Consider the following 21,355-nt stretch of genomic DNA (forward strand, 5'->3'; position numbering starts at 1 on the left):
TACATAACTTCCATGAATGACCTCTGGTTCTTCCCCTCTCACAGTCTACTCTTTTTATAATCCCCTCTGGATTAATCTGATAAAATCCCCTCACTAACTTAAACATCAATCATATCACCTCTTCCTCCTATCCGCTAAACACGGAAAAATATTGTAACTTACATCCTTTCAATCAAATGGAAAATTGTAAATTCCCTCTCATTAAAAAAATTTAAAAAATAATTTTTGTACTGTTTCAGGAAAATTTTTGTTTTTAAAAAGCATTTCAAATTTTTGAATGGCAATTTAATTCACAATGGTCATAATTAAAATATATACTGTTTGAGGGGGGATAAACAGATAATAGGGCCCACTCTACTGTGAAAATTTCACTAAACCCATCTGCTAGGTTGTAAAGAGTTAGAGGAAAAAATAAAAAAAGATTCCTGATAATTTTAAAGGTGACTAAAATGATAAATTATGGTAAATGAATCGCACAGCTACAGGCAATTTTTATGTTAGAGCTAGTTAACTTCTTGTTCACTCTCTTTCTGTGATGTTTCTCGGTATAAACAAATGTTTTTTTGAGCATGGCACTTCAGATTGTCAAACCAAACTTCCTTCACACTGGTTATTCATTTCTCTACAATGTATTCACCATGCTGGCTAAACAGTCTTCTTTGCTGATTTCTTTTTACAAACGAAGTGCTAGTTTAACAATAATTAAACATGTTTGTTACTAATATGTAGTTCACAGTTTAAACTTTTTAAGTCCAGTTAAAGTTATTGCAATATTATTATTACTATTATTATTATTATTATTATTACAACCTCCATGGAGTCGAAAGACTCGTTATGGGAGGTTCACTCAACTGACAACATAGTTACTATGGTTTGTTACTGCAAACGAAAGTTGCTTGGCAAATAAATCCATGTTCAATCTTCCTAACTGAATTATTTCGTTAACTTGTATTATATCGTGTAATATCATGAGAAACTTTGACTGTTATAATTAGAAATGTTTTCCCATCAAGGCTAAGAGATACATCAATATGCAGAGGCAGGAACGCTATGGTTGGGCCAGTGTCAGAGGGATGCTATAACGTGATATTTTATTGAAAATGGGACAGTGAAACAAGACTTGTACTGTCTGACCACAGATGCAAGGTCCTCACCTGGCAATGTGCCAAGAAGAGTCAATTCATGTTGAAGAGGAGAAAGGAATAAGGCGATGTATGTTCTTTCCCAACACGCAAAATCACATGCTCTTCATCAAATTCCTGCCATGTACCCTCAAGGGGTGTACAGGATATGACAGTACTACACGAAAAATTTACATCATTACTAACTTCCTATCTACAATTTTCTTCCAAATCAGTCTGTTACTTGTCAAGATTCCAACATTATCAGATCTTATATTTCTATCGTCTAAGGCACTTTGTACTGTATCAATCCACCTTTATCTCGGTCTTCGTCTGGGTCGTTTTCCAGCCAACCTGGCAGAAAACACTTGTTTTGCTAATCTTTCCTCGCCCATTCTGTTTAAGTGACCATACCACCTGAGATTAGCTCTGCTAACGCATTCCTGGATGCTGACAATGTAAAGTTCTTTCCTAATATCCTCGTTTTTAATATGATATTGCCATTGATGCCATCTGTTCACACCTCTAATTTTTCTCAGGACAGATATCAGCGGTCTCTAGTCTTTGGTCAAGTGTTTTACTTCTGACCCAGCTCATGGATCCATAAGTTAAAACTGGTTTGAACACTGCCTTGTATACAGATAATTAATTTAGAGAAATTAATTGTTCCAACTAATTTCTCTCTTATTCCATATGAATTTATTCAGTTGACTTCCTACCATACCAGCTTTGTTGATCCTGTTGTATATTTCTATATTTACCATCTTCAGCAAAAATCGTGCCTAAGTAGCTGAAATGTTTTACTTGTTCCAGCGGTTCTCCATTCACAACACAGTTGACATTTTCAATGATTCTGCATATTTTCATTGTCTTTGTCTTTTTATTGCTGACTTTCATACCATATCTGTTACAACAGTTATTCAATTTAGTCAGTGAATCTTGCAGACTTGTAGCGGATTTATTTAGAAGTATAACATCATCTGCATAAAGAATAAAGCTGACATTCTTCTTCTTCTACTACGCGTTATTCCCGCTTCCCATGCAGGGTCCGCGTGTTACTTTAGATGCGACTTCTTGTTAGTACTACTCCCAACCGACCCGTCGCCTGGTCTGCCGCTGGGGTGGGGGGGGGGGGGGGATATATTTTTGACTGTAGAGGCGTATGTTCATGGGGCCGGTTTGCCTGTTTGCGGGATGAAAAACGCCAGATAAACTGGCAGAAAAAAACCTTACTGACCGCACCCAAGACCGGCTAACTTGGCTATGCCTGAGGAAGATCCTCAAATTCCTCACGTCTACAATGGGAATCGAACCTGGGACACTCCTTCCCCAGGCATATGGTTGCGAAGCGCAAAGCCACTAGGCTAACCGCGCGGGTAGAATAAAGCTGACATTAACATCTCCAATTTTGATATCATGTTTAATACCACTTTCCTTCATAATGTGATTGATATAGATAATGAATAACGGAGGGAATAATGTACATCCTTGTCTCACACCAGATTTAACATTAAACCATCTTCCTGTACTTCCTTCAATTCTAACTGCTGACTTACAACTCAAATAAAGACTAAGTATTGCTTGATATAATGCCTAATTGACAACATATAACTGTAGCATATTGAATAGCTTCTCTCTTGGCACCTTGTCATATGCCTTTTCCAAATCGACAAAACTTAAATACAGATCTTTGTTATATTCCCATGCTTTCTCGACTATTTGTCGTAAAGTGAAGATCTGATCCTGACAGCCTCTATTTGGCCTGAATCCAGCTGGTTTTTCACCAAGCTTTTCTTCCACAATTCTTCTTAACCGTTTCTCATAAATATACTGTCGTAAATCTTGCCGGGAACACTCAGTAGGGAAATACCTCTGTAATTCTCGCATTCAGTTTTATTTCCCTTTTTATATATGGGTATTATGAGAGCTCTACTCCAATCATCAGGAATTCGTCCCTCTGTCTAGGCATTCTGAAATATGTAGTGCAGTCACTGCAAGAATTTCATACCACCATACTTCATCATTTCTGGTCGAATGTCATCTACTCCTGCTGCCTTTCCACATTTCAAGCCTTTGATGGCTTTTTCTACTTCAAGTATGGATATGTATTCCTGACTGGATGCTTGGTCGGTGTTTTTTCATCACTGCTTGTTTCATTTAGCAGTTTTTCAAAGTAATTACTCCATACTTCATGGATATCTTTTTCTCCCATTTTCATGTCACCTTTATCATCTCTAACTCCTTTTATAGCACTCTTTCCTCCATTCCTAAGCTTCTTCAACAACCTCCAGAATATTTTGCCACCTTCTTGATATTTATTTTCTGTGTTCCTGCCAAAGTCCTCCCGTGACTTTTGTTTAGCTAGTTTTACACAGTGTTTCGCTTTCTTACATTTATCTCTGTATTCTCTAAGAGCACAAGCTGACTTATTTGCCAGGAACTTTTGATATGCTTTCTTCTTTTCCTTCACTGTCTCTTTAACTTCCTTTGTCCTCCATGGAGTTCTAATTTTTCTATCCTTGCAAACAACTTCACCACATGCCTCTCTAGCTGAATCAATCAGGGTTTTCTTCAAGGCTTGCCGCTGAATCTCCAAGGTTTCGTTCCTGTTCCCAAACTATCATTTTTTCTTCAAAAATTTTTGTGTTTTAGTCTACTGTTCACATCTGAGAGCTGCTCAACTTTTATTCGCTTTAAAATTTTCTTACATGTTATTCTTTTCAATATGAAATTCAATTTTATCCTGCTCAGGACTAAATAGTGATCACTTCCAATTTCAAATCCTCTGTACACTCTGGTGTCCTGCACCAGGGAGAAAACATCATTATTAACAATAAGAGAGTCGATGAGACTTTTCTTATTCCTTGCCTCTTCTCTTCATGTGAATTTGTGCACATTTTTATGTTGGAACATTGTGTTAGTAATAACCATTTCATGTCCTGAACAGAAATCCAACAGATATTTGCCATTATTATTAGCTTTGCTCTTTTCTCCAAAATTTCCCAAAATATTTTTGTATATCCGACAATCATTTCCTACTCTGCTATTTAGATCCCCAACAAGGACCAACTTTTCCTTTTTCATTGTGTCAGTTGCTTTTTCTAAAGCCTGAAAAAATTCCTCCACTTCTACCTTAGTAGATCCTTCTGTGGTACGATAGGCACAGATAAGTCTCATTGTCCGGTAGTTCCCCATTCTCCTATTTTCCCACATTACTCTACTTGAGATTGCCTGCCATTCAAGAAGATTAGCCTCGTATTTAGTGTTGAATACTATGGCTACTCCTTCTTGTCCTTGATTGCCATTGCCTGAATATAACATTTTGTATTTATTGCTCAGAAAGATCTTACCAGTTTTTGTCTTTTTTGTTTCAGTCACTCCTATTATGTCGATCTGGTACTTATATAATTACTCAGCTAGCTCCATTTCTTTGCCATTCAAGCTTCTTATGTTAGTACCGATCTTTAATTCTGGTGATGTTGAGTTGGGGTAAGTTTAAGGATTTGTTGCAGTAGCTAACTTTTTGCTGTTCGCCCTAGTTCCGTGGTGAAAACAATGGGGGGGCCTTGTTTAACCGGCGACGCCCCAGCCAGCATGAAATTTTGTCATGTTGTACCATCATTTTTTATTTTGGTTTAACCAATAAGAATACAATTTGGTTGGCTAAATACCAAATTGCCAGCCTCGTTCGTTCATTATCCAAGTTGATACCCAGCAGGGTGCACCATGAGAAGGTGAGGATTGGACATTAAGTCAGAAGCCCTGGTCTGTTCTCTGCATTCCTTTAAAGGCTATGCGGAGGTCTCCTCTCAGTTATACAGCTTTGACCCTTAATTGGAACTATATTCTACAAATTTATTTGCTTTTAAAAATTGTAAAGTTTCTAACGGCGAATTGACAGTTTGAGCTTCCTGGAATGGCACGCCTTGAATATTTATAGGATCTGTCATTGGGATTAATAGCTTGGTTTTATTAGGGTTGGCCTCAAGTCCACTACTTTCTCCTTAATAATTTTTATATTGTTTGTTTTATATATATATTGTTATATAATTTTTATATTGTTACTGTTTTTATATTGTTTGTTTTATATATATATTGTTATATAATTTTTATATTGTTACTGTTTTTATATTGTTTTATATATATATATATATATATATATATATATATATATATTGTTTTCTTTCTTTAAGATAGTAGTTCTTGTCTACTTGAGCCAAAAGAGGAAATTTAGGTTGTTTGTTCATTCCTTAGAAATCATCATACCCATCTTATTTTCCACTCCAAGCGTTTTTTGCATTTGTTTATGTAATGCACATCCAAGTAGGACCGTTGTAACCCATTAGCTGGGACAGTGCCTAGGAATGGGCTTGGATGGCAGCAAAATTTGGTAGAATTGTATCTCGCTATTAAAAATACACTTCTCTTTAAAACATAATAAAAGTTTTCTTAATTTTAAGGATGACGTATACCCTAACAATGTTACTGCATTTGAGTCTTAATTTGATAATTTAACTAATTATACTCCTCACAGAAGTCTTTTTTATAATCAACAGTCTAGCATCTTGGCCACTTATTCCTTGCTTTGAGATGCTGATACTAACATGAACAAAAACAGTGTTTGACACAGCCTCTGTAGTTAATTCTTCACTCATTGTCTCACTTGCTTTTAATATCTAAACTGTTTTATCCTCTGTATTTTTTACTTGATGGTTCAAGACAGTTTTTTTTGTATTACTTCTTAGATGAACAGAATATCTGCAAAAGTTGATAAAACCTAGTAAAGTGGTTTACGTTTGCGAGGTGAAGAAAAAAATTGACTCATATTTTGCCTGTGACCAAAATTTTTTCTCAGAATCACAAGATTCTGAGAAAAAACGAATTCCATTTAAAGTGCTAATGATAATTGACAATGCACTTAGCCATCCCTTATCATTAGCTTACATTTGTCATAATGTAAAAATAGTCTTTTTACTCCAAATACAACTTCTCTTTTACAACCAATGGATCAGGGAGTGATTGTGATGTTTAAAGCACATTATCGCAAAGAGATTTTTGAAATGTTAATAGAAACAACTGATAAAGACTGAAACTTTTCTATCAAAGAGTTTTGGAAGAGATTCAACATTTTAGATGCAATTCGGGTAACGCTGTGTGATTGGCACAAAGTTTATGAAAGAAGTATGGCATAAATTTGTCCTCATTTTAATGATAATTTCGAAGGCTTTGACAACCCAACAAAGATTGTGAATTCTGAAACTCAAGCGATCTTAGGTATGACTAACCAGTTAATGGCAAATGGAAGTTTTGGAAGGTGATGTTAATGAGCTGCTTCAATCTCACACTATGGAACTCTCACCCAATGATCTCTTTGAATTAGAGGAACAAGAAAGAAACAAAGAAGAAAAAGACAAAGGAGATATGAATAAGAATATGAAGCTCCAACTTGGTTTTTCACTATAAAAGGCCTAGAAGTAGCATTTAAACCTCTCAAAAAAGCTCAAGCAATCTTTGAATCACAAGATTCAGATGTTGAACGATTTAGTAAATTTTCCAGCGAAATGAATAATACTTCTGCTTGCTATTGAGCTATTTTAAACAAAAAGAAGCGAAATTGAACAAAGCATATGACACTCAAGGCCTTCTTTGGGAAAGAAAAAAAAATGCACCAAACCTTCCTAATACATCTCCTCTACAGCTGCCAATTCACTCATTGATATAGATTCACCCAATGATCTTCTTGAATTAGAGGAACAAGAAAGAAATCAAGAAGAAAAAGAAATTAGCTATTTTTTTTTTCAGAGAATCTTTTTAATTAAAAATTTTTCTTATGTTATTTTTTAAATATTTACATTTTTGGGCAGTAAAGTCTTTTTTTATAATTTAATATTTATTTTATATTTTATATATTCCTTCTTACGAACGTAACTCTTGCTTGCAGCATTATTTCAAACACAAATTAACTACTGCTTTACGAATTCCTGATTTACAAACAGTTGCCAGGAACCAATTAATTCGTAGTAAAGGCGGGAACTACCTGTATATCCTTTACTTGCTTTATGGAAATGTTTTCTATCACATTGTTTTTAGATTGTGGTATTTCTGATTCATTCCTTTTATTCTGAATTTTTGTGCATAACTGTTGAATGCTGGTTATGTTATCTTTATATTCTATTGTATTCTCACTGGCATTTAACCTGCAGCCATATTCAACCTATTTCTAAGAAGCAGCAAATGTTTACTGAAAAAATGCTGTCTGATTTCAATGATCCTTTGTAAAGTAATGAAGAAAACGATTCATACAATTTCTCTACCCTGAAGCCTCACAACTCATAAACATTTGCCAGTATGGATTGTCCCACTGTCCATCAGCAGGAGATCTTCATACTTTCTTACACAAACACCATGGGAAAGTTGAACTTTAAGTGATAATGCTCGATATTGTTAAAGCATTTGATTTGGTTTGGCACAAAGATCTATTTAGATAAGCTCCCACAATATGGAATTTATTAACACCTGCGACGAAATTGCCAGTTTTCTTTCTGAACACCATCATATGATAGTTACTTGATCGTTGGGAATGTATGAGCAAATAATGAGTGAGTTATGTTCCATCTGTTTATTAACTACTTTATTGCACATGCAACCCATAGTTTGCATATGATTACACACAATACTCATCTTTCTCATTTGACAAACCTTGTAGTACACAAATCAACAAGATATTTGAGATATAAACTTTTATGAACCTAAATTCTGTTCTCGAAACTCCTTCAGTATAGGATGGTGATGACCCAGTTTTGATGTATTTCTTGGAAAATAATTTCTGTTCTTACTTTCAGCAATAAATTTATCTTCATAGGATTACTCTGAATGTGTGATTTCTCTCTCTTTTTCTTGGCATAAACATTACACATCAATATTTGTAATGTTTATGCCAGTACAAGAGCAGATCTCTTAGCATCACTTTATTTTTTCTCCAGCTCTTGTGTAGATGACCAAGTCAGATCTCCTTCCACTATTCCAGAAACTATCCATAGTATGCTACTCTGAAATTGCATGAATGACATCAGAAAAATACTCGGCAGCCTTGATACCAATGAGTCTCCTTTCTTTGATGGTATTCATCCAGTTATGCTAAAAGTTTGTACTCCAGAACTTCATCCACCTTGCATGTATTGTCTCTTCACTTTTTCATACTCTTCTAGCATCCCAACAGCTTCGAAGCAGTCTTTTATTCAGCTTCTTTACAATAAAAGAGATAAAAGTTAGCATTCAAGCTGTTAGTCACCCTGTTGCTCGGATCTCAGCACTCAAAAATAATGGAAAACATTATCATCATCCAATTGTTTCACAACTTGCACATTCATATGAATTCTACCATTCTCACCTCATAGCAAATCTGCTAAACCAACTTTACCTACCTTTAGATGCAAGCTGTGGTAAGTTTGGAGAAGTGCAAGTGGTTGCTCTTGATATCATCATCATCAAATTCCTGTGTTGTACCTTCAAGGAGTGTACAGGATATGGTATTACTACATGAAAAACTTTTACATCATTACTAAATTCCTGTCTACAATTTTCCTCCAAATCAGTCTGTTACCTGTCAAGACTCCAACATTATCAGATCTTATATTTTTATCTTCTAAGGCACTTTTTACCATATCAATCCATCTATATCTTGGTCTTCCTCTTGGTCTTTTTCCTGCCAACCTGGCAGAGAACACTTGTTTTGCTAATCTTTCCTCTTTACATGTATTCTACCCATGCACAAGCATGTCAGATCCATAGCCTCTCCACCCTTAAAAAAAAAAAGCTTGGTATTCTTTCTCATTCCAAACAGTGCTCAACTCCTGACACTTTATAAAGTTCATGGTCTCTCAGAATGCTTGATTGTAATATGAATGTTTATCACTAAATGCAATACAGAGACATTTATAGTATGTGTACTATATTTAGCAACAATTTGTGACAACTGGAATGACACTCATAATGAAAAAAACACCTACTCCCACAGACTATGCTGCATGAATGCAAGCAAAACATTAATCATAGCACTAAACATGACAGCTAACTAAATAAGTTTGTCTTAACATCCTCCTTCAGATTTTCAATTCCAGAAAATACATATAACAGCTGTTTATAATGCTGTCATGGAATACAGAAAGCACATAATTTATGTAAAGCTAAAAGGTTAATATGAGAATATATACACTTGAAATTAGTTTGAATTACCCAGATATTTGACATCATCCAGACCCTTCACAAATGATAATTTTACAAATAAAATTCTACTGAAAAAGTTGCAACTAACATGTTGTATATGTACAGGTAACCCTCTTATAACACAATACTTATACAATGCAGTTTCGATATAACATGGTCTATCTACAAACTGTAGTAACCCTTGTTCACCGCGGTACTTATACAATGCAGTTTCGATATAACACGGTCTATCTACAAACTGTAGTAACCCTTGTTCAACGCGGTACTTATACATTGCAGTCTCAATATAATACGGTCTACAAATTGTGGTAACCCTTTATCTTTTCATACATTTTTCACCGCGCAGCTTGAAAATCAAATTTTATCTTCATTAAATTTGCGTCTGCCCATATCACACATGTCATTATAAGCACTGAATTTATATTAGGGGACATACCCTTTAGCACGCATGTTCGTCAATTGGTTACCATATGAAGTGTCTATTGTAGAAAATTGTCGTCGTTTTCTGCCAGGAAAGCTCATTAAAAATCATAAGTGCGTTAATCTCAAGTTGAGCACTTTATTTTCCAGTGAGTTACATACATAATTAATATGTAATGCTTTTTTTATGTAAAAAATTTATTTTTATAGTAACGGTCACTTAGAGGGCTTTTGCAATATAGTCGAAAGCGAAATTAGTGAATTAATTGATGGGGAAATAATTTAGATTAGGAGGAACTGATACAATTAATAGATGATACCGAACCAAATGGTGAGGAAAGTTCTGCCAAAGATTGTGATGAATCCATTAAAGAATTCAGTTTAAAGAAATTAGCAGAAGGATTGGACTTGGCAAATTGTTTGTTTAGCTCCATATTATAAACTTAATAAAAAAATTGCTGCATAATTGTAAGTAAGGTCTTATTACTGGCTTTTTGATAACTAAACCAGCTGAAGTATGCAATGAGAACGTCCAAGAGATTTCAAGTGATGATGACGTTTGGCCACTCATAAATAAAGAACATCTATGCTATGTTAGTTTTGAAGACAGTGATGACGATTAAAATATGCACTTTATTTTATTTTGCCTAAAACATTTATGAATTATGTGCAATGAAGTTTACTTACAATTTGTAATTAATACAGAAGCATCAAGCATATGCTAAAGCTAGTTTATGCCAGCAGTTTATGCATGTGCAGACACTGCCTGGCAAATGTGTTAAGGTACAGTTGTTTCTCAGAAGCTTCCCTGTCTATATTTCCTTTGAGAATTGTAATCTTTGTCTTGCTAGGATTGAGTTGAAATCTTCTGTCCTTACTAGTCTCATTAACTTTGTCAAGAATTTGTCCTAGTTCTTTCTTGCTATTACAAAGGGAGTACTGTATCATCAGCATACCTCAGATTACTGATCTATCTGCCACCCATCCTAATTCCTGCATTAAGCTCACCCAGTATGATGTCCTCAGTATAGATACTAAACAGATGAGAAAGTAGGCAACTTGCTAACCTGAAGCCATTCAGTTAATCCAAGATCTGTTCTTACCATGGCTTCTCTCGCTGTACAAATTAGCTATCGACCTGATCATTGTTGAGGAAAATCCATTCGATTCATTATTTCCCACAGTTTCATATGCTGAATACAGTCAAAAGCTTTAAAGTAGTCAATGAAATACATTATCATAGGAAGTCTAAATTCTTTATGCTTTTCAGTGATCTGTCTAAGCAAAGTATCTGATCTCTGATATCCTTTCCTCTCCTAAAACCTGCTTGTTTCTGTGGCATTACTGCCTCAACTTTGGCTGCAATCCTATTTAGAATGATCTTTAAAAAAATCTTCTTTACATGAGAGATTAAACCAATAGTTCTGTAGTTTGTGCAGGCCTTCATATTTCCCTTCTTATGCAGTGGTATGAAAAGTGACTTCTTCCAATCTCTAGACCATGATCCTGTCTCCCATATCCTCAGTCAATCTATGAAACACTCATCCCTCCATCCCCTACTGCCTTACTTAACTCTCTGCTGGGATTCCATCTGCACCTGTCGCCTTATTGTTCTTAAGCCATTTGATTGCTCTTTCAACTTCATGCTTTAATGGAGGAGGTTCCAAATTGAAGTGAGAGGGCTCTTCCAAATTTTACTTATCCTCTCTCTCAGCTGTACAGTTCCTCAAAATGCCTTTCCATCTCTCTTTTTTTATTTTTTATTTTATTTCCAATTCTTATCTTAGTACTGTGAATATTAATTAAAAAAACTTGAATCAATACTTTCCTATATTTCAGCAGTGTTATATTGCCATCTTCAGGGATCACAAAACTATATGTGCATTCAGGCACTGACACTGAGCGAATGAGCTCAGTGACCTCAATGACCTCATTTGCTTAGTGTTAGTGCCTGTGTGCACATATCTTAGTTTTGTGATGCCTGAAGATGGCAATGCAACATTGCCGAAATATAGAAGGTATTGATTAAAGTTTTTTAATTAATATTCTAGTATATGTTGTCAGTTTCTGAAAAATTTAAAGCCCTGTCTTTGATGACATTCAATTTTGACTTAAACTTGTACTTTAGGTCATGAATTAAATGAAACATCCTCTTCTTATTCTGCTTTTTCATCTGATACTCTATCTCTTCACATTTATTAACATAAAATGTTTGAATGTCCTGTCTGATGACTTCTCATTTCTCTGTGATCTCTTATATTCTTCTGTCCTTGTTTCTTTGTTTCACCAGCTACCTCCTTTCAATCAAATCTCATGTTGAATCTGATATCCATGGATCTCTTGATCTTCTAATTGAGCCTGGATACTTCTTAGCTCTATCCTCTGTTATAACTTTGACTCCTTCCCATAGCTTTTCAGGTGAGTTCTTCACTTTGGTCTCCAAAAGATCATCCAACTGTGTTAATTTTTCTTCTGCAAACCCACTAGGGATTGCACTATCATCCACTCCAGTGGGATGGGCATGATTTGGAAGATTTTGTCAGTCTTACATTGGCTTTTACTAGTTGATGCTCAGTGCCACAGTGTGCTCCAGGACAAGTATGCACATCATTGTTCGAGAGCTAGGATATAAGTCTGGTGCCCTACCCTATCAATGTTAGATGTTCAAGCATAGGCCTATTGTGGGTGTTTCTTGAAGCAGGTATTGGCAGTGAAATCTGTTTGCATGTGCAAATTCTGACAATCTTTTACTACAGGTGTTACGTTCATCCAGACCAGACGTGCCACACTCAGACTCTCCAAACTCTCATACTTTTCCCCACTTTTACATTGAAGTCCCCTAAGATGAAAAGCATATCACTCCTTGGGAAGCAGTTCAATACAGTCTGTAGGTTTTCATAGAATTCTGACCTGTCTTAATCAGGCTGTTTGGGATGCATAAACTACCATCATTGACACACTGGTTGCATGAGTCTTAAGTTTAATACCAAAAATCCTGTCAATAATGGGAAACCAAGAAGTGCTCTTGTCTGAACTTTCCTCAGTACCACAGCTATCCTACGATGCTTTGAGTCACATCCTGAATAAAAACTAGCTTGCCATCCTATCTTTTGAAATCACCTGCATTCCATCTGGTCTCTAATTCCCAGGATGTAAATTTTATTCCTTCCCATCACTTTACAGACAATATCAAGAGAACTTCTGTGGACTCTGTACATTTCACGTGCATATATGAAGTTTACCTCTAAGGTAAACTTCATATACCTCTGAGGTGTTTCTCTCTGACTTGTATTGGAGACTGCAATATACTTTTCGAACAGAACCCTCTCCTCCTAAGTCCTAAATGGCTCTGATCATTCTGCATGACAACCAATGCAGCATGAGATGTATTATAAGGCATAGACATATTAGAATTTTGGAGTGAATTCACTGCAAGAAAAAAGTCGTAGGGTTGCATAGCCCCTTTCCATATATCTGAGGAGTTTTAGTCCCAATTCATTCCACATTGAGTTGAGTTGGGATTTCAGCTAACTAGGTGATGCAAATGCCTGGGAGAGAAGGCAGATTCCCACTACATAAAGAATAAAAGAAATAGTAAAGCAGGAAAGACCCATCCCTAGTCCTTGAATGCTGTAGTAGCATTTGGTGGGGGACATGCTGGAAGAAAAGAAAGAAGGGTAAGGACCAGTTTACAGATAATATAACTTGCATATTACTTTAAGTAAGGCATTAGCCAGCATCAGATAACTTGGGTTTGCCACTCCTGTAATTGTCAAGTGAGCTGTTAAGGATTAAGCTCTTAAAATACATAAAAGGGATGTCGGGGGGGGGGGGGGGGGTTGAAAATAATGCTACAGAGATATTAAGTAAACTCACTTCTTTCCAATCCTTACCACATCCCAGTTTGTGGTATACCAAGTCCACTGCATAGGGACTCAAGATTCCAGTCTGAAATAAAGGAACAAATGATAAAATTTAAGAATTATGGCAAATTAGGCTTTTCTGACCATGGCCTGGATAACTCTGCAAAATTGATTAGGACAGGCACTGTTCCATTACATTTATCTGGTTTTGCATTTTATTCACAACACAAAGAAATAAGATATTAAATAATTATTTAGCTGCTAATATTTTGCTGATTTTATATCCATTATTTTCACAGCACAAACAGTTTTTTTGAGTGTTGCTGCATAGTGGCAATAGATTAATAGTGTAATGGACAACACAAAGGACTAAAGTCCTAATATTGTATTGTTTGTTGTTGGATAAAGAAAGTTTACAAGTATTAAGATCTATCTTATAATGACAGTCATTCAGATTTTCAACAAATTTGATACAGTCATACTTGTTGAAGTTTGGGGAAATGTTTCATAGCTGTTGCTGATTCCAAAAACAGTCTGACTTGTAATGACGTCTGTATAGCACCTTTTTTTTAAAATAAACATTGATATCTGAGGATAAGGTAGTCATTTTGCCTCTTTATGAGACCTTGATACATCCACACCTGGACTATTCTATACAGATTTGATCTCCTAATTATGTCTCGATAGGGATAAAGCTGTGAAAAATAGTGCAAAGAAGAGTAAAGATACTGGAATTATGGAATGTAGATTATAATAACAGAGTGAGCATGTGTGAAATGCAGATAGTAAACAGGAGAAAGAGGGGTGGTGATGGGTGAACAGGCTATGGAAAGGTAGGGAGAGGATGGGGGGGGGGGATCACAGTCTCTGGAAGTCAAGTTTGTTTCCAGTTAAAGATGAGAAAGAGAGAGAGAGATTTTTCTCTCACAGAGCAGTGAATTAGTGAAACAGTTTGTCTGTTTGAAGTAATGAGTGCATGACTCCATGGAGGTCTCGGATAATGATAATTCTGTGTGAAAGAGGCAATTAATTGTGGTTTGCCATCCCGAATTTCATAATGATGGTGGCAAATTCATTTCTTAAACATACAGGTGTATAGAATATTCTGTGTTCTTGTGGAAAGATCTTATCTAGGTCAAACTGGGAGAAGTTTCGAAATCTGCAACAAAGAACATATATTGGCAATTTTGAAAACAAAAGGGAAGAAAAAAGCAAACTCATAGAACATAATCCTCAAAGAACATTACACAGTAAATTGGCAAGCATCCTCCATGTCTTATTTAGAATAGAATTACTTTGACAGGTTGTTCAAGGAGTCCTTTTAGGTGTTTCCCTCTAAAGGTACACTACATAGAAACCAAGGAATGATCCTTCACGACATTTAAAAGTCATTAATAACCATGTAATATTGAAGACCTCTCTTATGCCAGCAGTCGCATACAAAGTTTGCAACAGCAGCAATGTGGAGATTGCACACAACATGTCTAATGATACTCATGATTGAACTACTATTCCAGTCTTTTCAATTTATAGATATTAATGGCTATTGGAAAATGTTTTATTTTTTGTCGGTTTTTTACTTGTGTTAACCAACTTCCTGAAGATACTATTAGCCACGTAGACAGCAAAACATGTTGAGTTAATACATCTGGTATAAATAAAAAACATATATGGATTTATTTATTTATTCATGTGGAGTTAACTCCCTTTTCTCCCCCCGTCCCTATTGGGGCGAGTTGAGTCCCCTCATGGGGGGTTAAGTATTTATGGCTGTAGATCCGTGTGTTCACGGGGCCGGTTTGCCTGCTTGCAGGATGAAAAACCCCACATAAACTGGCAGGGAAAAACCCTGCTGCCCACACCCAAGACCGGCTAACTTGGCTATGGCTGAGGAAGATCCTTAAGCTCCTCATATCGGCGATGGGAATCGAACCCAGGACATTCCTTCCCCAGGCATATGTTTGCGAAGCGCAGAGCCACTAGGCTAACCACGCGGACATATATGAATTAAAACCTGGTTATCTATTATTGATGTCAACTTGATTTTCTTGCTTGTCCAAGTAGGTCTTGTCACAAGTACAGGACACTTCATATTCTTTTATAAAGGTTGTTCTTAGGTTAATGCATGAGGGTTGCTAGTTTGTATGTGGCTTGAATCTTGTATGGGACTTATTTATTAAGCACTTAGGATATTGTTTCAGATGTGCCCTGACTATGTGGAATAGTAACAGTTCTGTTGTTAATTTGTGGTGGGTAAGATTGAGTACTTTATTTGATTTTTGGTGGTTGTACTAATTGGCTAAACATGTAGCAAATGCCTGCAAGTTCAGAGGATAGAATAACATCAATACCATGGATTGCCCTGGCCTACATATCAATGTTTTTAGGATATACTGTTTGGCTGGATGCTGATGTAGTTGCTTGTGGAATATCTTCTAGTATTTGTTGGCTTTCTGTAAATACTGAATGTTACGTCTCTATGAAAATCAGATAGTTATTTGATTCTTCTTCATTTGTGAAGTGGATTTTTAGATGTTTGTTTAAATGCACTAAACATGTATGTAATATGTCTAGAACACATGTGCATAACACAACCAAACAACTAGCTTGAGAGTGACTGCGTTGGGTGCTTGGTTCTATAAATGTGCTATGTAGAAATTGGCCAGGGGTGGTGAGAGTTAACCCATTTGCGGCCCATCTAGTTTGTATATTTTCCCTTTTGATGTGAAATAGGAACATATAATGAAAATTTTAATAATTCAGATATGTTTGGAGGAAATGGAACTTTATGAAATAAAGGGTGATACATTAGTAAATAGTGAAGTAATAAAGCTAGTCATTATGTCAGAACTTTTTACAGTATTTTTTATTTTTATTTTTATTTTATTTATTTTTAATAGCTCTAAAATGAAAAGTTTTTTATATTTGTTTTATTAAAGAGGAGGAAGAGTTAATCGTGCATGTGGCTGGGTGGGGAAATGAGGGTGGTTTTGCCAATTGTTTCGTAAGTTTGTTTGTAGGATTCTGGATATTAGCAATATAGGGGTATATCAGATTTGTTAATTTTCGGTGCTCCATATATTCTGGGTGGCATTACATTAAAAATTTGAGAGCTTGTTAAGAGAGTCTGTGGATTAAAATGTGACGTTCTCAACTAATTTCATAAAAATCAAATGAACAACTGCTTATGCCTGAGCTTTTGTAGACATTTGTTTCTTATATTGTACCAACATTTGGTATGAACACAAATTCAAAGAGGCATGTGAAATTGTAATCAACCTCCATAAACTCTGTAGTAATGATTGCCTAAAAAATGTTAAGAATATGTAAGTGGATGGCTCACATACCTTATAAGTTTCTAGGTCAGATAGGTCACAAATAAGTAGCATCTCCAGATATCCCTAACTTCAGAACTCTAATGCATTAAATAGTAATAACCTCAGGCTGCTATTATGCTGCTAGTATTAATAGCAACATAATGAGGCCATTTTTTTTTTATCAATATGACAAATATTCTTGAGTCACTTAAAAAAAAAACTGTGCTATCTTTGATATAGTTGGGTTTATATATATTTTTATTTATTTATTTATTTTACTGAAAGTCAGGTTAGAAGAGTCAGCAGTTGATTGAATTACTAATACTTTGATATATATTGTGTATTGTAATGTAACTGTTTCTTTGTGTGTGTGTGTACATAGCACAGCCAGTCAACTAGCTTGAGCATGGCTGTGCTGGAAGCTTAGTCATCATCATCTGGAGTATACGTTCCAGATGATGATGACCTTAATATAAAGAAGGTTAAAGCATAGAGTTAGTTAGTTTGGCTCATTCATTATTAAATGTTGGTAGTTCCATAATTTTGCCAAAATGAATGTTATATCTGTTTTGCTATTCCTTGTGTTGTTTCATTTAACACATTTGATGATGCATTGCTGAAGTATTTCAGTCTTTCCAAGATGGAGGATAGAAATATGAATTTCTGTCCTCCACCTTGTAAGGATGTCCCTTTGCTTAAATAGATATCTCATATCAAGCTGGATGTGACAGTTTTCATAGTAGTCATTGGAACTATTTGTGTGGCAAAATAGTCATTGCCATATTCATTACTGCTTTGTAATAACTTGTTTGCCAGGTGTTCAGTTCATGTTTCATTATCAGAGACAAAGTATAAAGATCAATGGTAAGAAACATGCAATTACATTCATATTGCTCATTATATCATCATCATTATTATTATTTACATGGATATCTCTATGGAGCCAAAAGACTCATTGTGGGAGACCCACTCTACCCATTATTCACACAATGCCTATCATACATCTCTTTAAATTTATTCACTGCAGGGTGCTCATGACCACCTTGGGCAATCCATTTCACTCATTCACAACTCCAAGTAAAGAACCTAGCCTGCACACTCTTACTAAACCACACTCTAAGACAACCTCCAAGTGTGACCTCTTGTTCTTCCCCTACTCCTCATGTATGGAAAAATTTTTTTTGTGTCCCTTTAGTAAGTTATAAGTTTCTATCATATCATATCCCTTCTCCTCTGCCTATCAGCTAAACTTTGCAACCTTCAGCCTATCCTCATTTAGGAGCATTCCAACCTTTCAGCTTGATCACTCATCTCTGAATTCTCTTCACCACTTCCTGTTCCTCTAGAAATGCAGATGACCAACTCTGTGCATAGCAGTCAACATGTGGCCAAATGCCTTATAAAGAGGGATAATAAGTTCCTTATCTTTACTTGTCAGTATGTTCTAAAACATCCAAGTAATCCTCTGAACTATTTTGCCAACTCTTGCCATATGTCCTCTGAATTTTAAATGTCTACCCACCATCACCCTCAGATTGCTAGTCTCATCAATTTCCTGTAATTTAGTACCATCAGTATGATACGGAGTATGTAATCTTTTCATGCTGAAGTGTACTTTACATTTTGCAACATTAAATTGATAACTATTGTCTTTTGACTACACTGACAGTTTATTCAAAACATCCTGCAAAATATATCACCTTTATCAACTATCGCTCTCTCCAGTTTTGCATCATCATCATCATCATCAAACAACTTAATATTCCCCCTTCCAACCTTCTGTTATATCATTAATTTAGAGCAGTGGGCCTTGTACATTGCACTGGGCACTCCACAGCTACCCTCATTTGCTTTGATTCCACTCCACCATATACCACTCTGTGATGTCTATCAGCTGCCTATCCATGCCAACAGCCTCATATACATTCCCATTTGTTCCATTCTACCCATTATTCACATAATACTTATCATACCTCTCTAAATGTATTCATTGTCGAGGCACTCACAACCACCTCTAGCAATCCACTGATTCACAACTCTCCAAGTAAAGAACCTAGTCTGCACACTCTTACTAACCACATTTTAAGACAACATCCAAGTGTGTAACCCCTTGTTCTCCCCCTGTTCATGTATTGAAAAATTTCTTTTGTGTCAATTTTATAGGATCCCTTTAGTTATAAATTTCTATCATATCCCCTCACCTCTACCTGTCAGCTAAACTCTGCAACCACCTTCAGTCTATTCTCATTGGGATCATTCCTACCTGTTACCTATATAATGCAATAGTTTTAGCAATATCATAGTATAGCCATTTCCTTTATCCAATTCTGCTATCACCTTATTGTAAAAGGTGAATAAATTACTGCAGCATCACCTTCTTTATCCTTCCATATCATAGTAGTTACCCTTCTTGCTCGTGCTGTTTTTAATTGCTCGTTACAGAGCTTCATCCAGCAAAGCAGACAAATCCAGAGGATATTTGCTTTGTAGGACATAACAGATTATGTACATAGGATTAAATAACATCTATCCATATGTATGAAATATATCAAAATTTTATATTATCTATGTCATTTCTATTTCATTTGACACTGTATCCATATTTTGATTGAGATTTAAACATTACGATTGGTAGGGTAATTAAACACTATGATATTAATTAGTTTAATTCAGCCAATTTACATGGCTTTGACTAACCATTGAAACTAAAAAAAAAAGGGTTAAAATGCTATACATTCTTTCTATAAATTATTTTAAATTAGGGAAAAACTTGGAGAACAAAGACGACTCCTTCAATTTGGACTTGAGGTAATTCGTGGGATTGGAAATCATGGTCTTGACTTGCAGCTTGTTATTCATTTGGCCAGGACCTTTGCTGATAGGGTGAGTTATTGGTTTCTAACAAATCTGCGATTGCTGATTTTTTAATTTATTTGTAGTATGATTTGAACCAAGTTAATTTTTAGTGATTTTCTGCAAGGTATTTTTATGTAGTTTTTTGTCTTGCATAGCAAAATAGAGAGAAAATGTAATTTCATAATAATTTGACCTAAGAAAAATGCTGTCCCTAAATGTATAAATTATTTGTCAGTGTTTTACATAAGAAAATTTATATTTAATCATATCAAATATCCATCTCAAGATATATACAGTAATCTATCATTTATCCCACCTCCAACACCTGCTGTGGTACTGACAGATCTTCTTTGCTTTGTTTTATAGAGCATTGATAAGATAAAAATTTAACTACTGGTTTCAAGTCTGTGATTTTGCCTGAGAGAGAGAGAAAGAATGCTGTGATGGCTGGACCCTATTCACCATCAGAATTTTAGAATTGCAACTGGAGCATTTTGTACATCACCTATTCCTAGTATGTATGTTGAGGCAAATGAACCACCTTTGTTGCTTGGATACCAACACTGTCTCTACTATATGTAACTAAAATAAAATCCTTGTCAGAGTACCCTCACATCCAACTATCTTTCAGCCACAATGAGAGAATCTACAACAGTTGATAGACTGTCCTTTGGTTTGCAGATAAAAATCTCTCCTACAAGCTCTAGAAATAGCAATAGACAACATAGCTTATATGCCACCAAACTCACTTCCATCGTGGCACTCATACATTCCAGCATGCAGCTTTTCTTTCAGCAGGCTACTGAAATTTTCCATTGTTACTGTCCTTTTACAGTAGCTCTTTGAATCTTATAGAACTGAATACTCTGATTTCATGCCTGTCTACACAGACAGCTCAAAATCGGAGAACCTAGTGATAACTTCTGCCATCTTTCCAGACATCATACCTGCTCAAATCTCACTAGAGTGTAACAACTTTACAGCTGAGCTGTATGCAATAGAGCTTGCACTAAAATACATCAGATTCCACCACTACCAAAAGTGCATAATATATTCAAACTTGCAAAGTTCTCTTCAGGCAGTAAGTCTAGAGGTCCAGCAACATCCATTTCTCTTTTGAATTCAATACCTCCTCTTTCAGTTATCAAAGCTACACTTTGATGTATGCTCTTCTGTTGGATTCCAAGCTGTGTTGGGATTGAGGGAAACAAGGTAGCAGATACTACAGCTAGTTCAGGTTGTTTCTCAAACATCATCATCTGTGTGTGTACCATACACAGATTATCAGACAAAGACTCTTATCCCATCACTCATATTTTAATTGACGAATCTCATTTTGTTGACAAGCACAGTAATTATTTTTGGCACTTTTATAATATTGCTTAACCCCCCCACACTCTTAGATGGATTTTATCAGACTCAGCTATCAACTTGGTTTTTTATGTTTTTACAGAGTATTAATCTTTACCACCTTATATAAAGTATATAAATCTGCATGGTTAGCCTAGTGGCTTTGCGTTTCGCAACCATACTCCTGGGGAAGGAGTGTCCT

The 21,355-nt window shown here is 35.6% G+C and overlaps 1 protein-coding gene across 1 annotated transcript in view; it reads left to right on the forward strand.

Moving 5' to 3' along the window:
- LOC150102901 (E3 SUMO-protein ligase RanBP2-like) overlaps positions 1–21,355 on the forward strand; it is a 673,019-nt gene that overhangs the window by 234,101 nt on the left and 417,563 nt on the right. Inside the window, exon 16 of the mRNA XM_090397978.1 lies at positions 19,710–19,830. Coding sequence (XP_090254104.1) covers positions 19,710–19,830 — 121 coding nt within the window. The remainder of the gene's footprint in view (positions 1–19,709; positions 19,831–21,355) is intronic.

The sequence above is a fragment of the Typopeltis vanoorti genome, chromosome 9 (genome assembly GCF_054136105.1).
Source record: "Typopeltis vanoorti isolate ZY-2024b chromosome 9, IOZ_Tvanoo_1.0, whole genome shotgun sequence".
Lineage (NCBI taxonomy): Eukaryota > Metazoa > Arthropoda > Arachnida > Uropygi > Thelyphonidae > Typopeltis > Typopeltis vanoorti.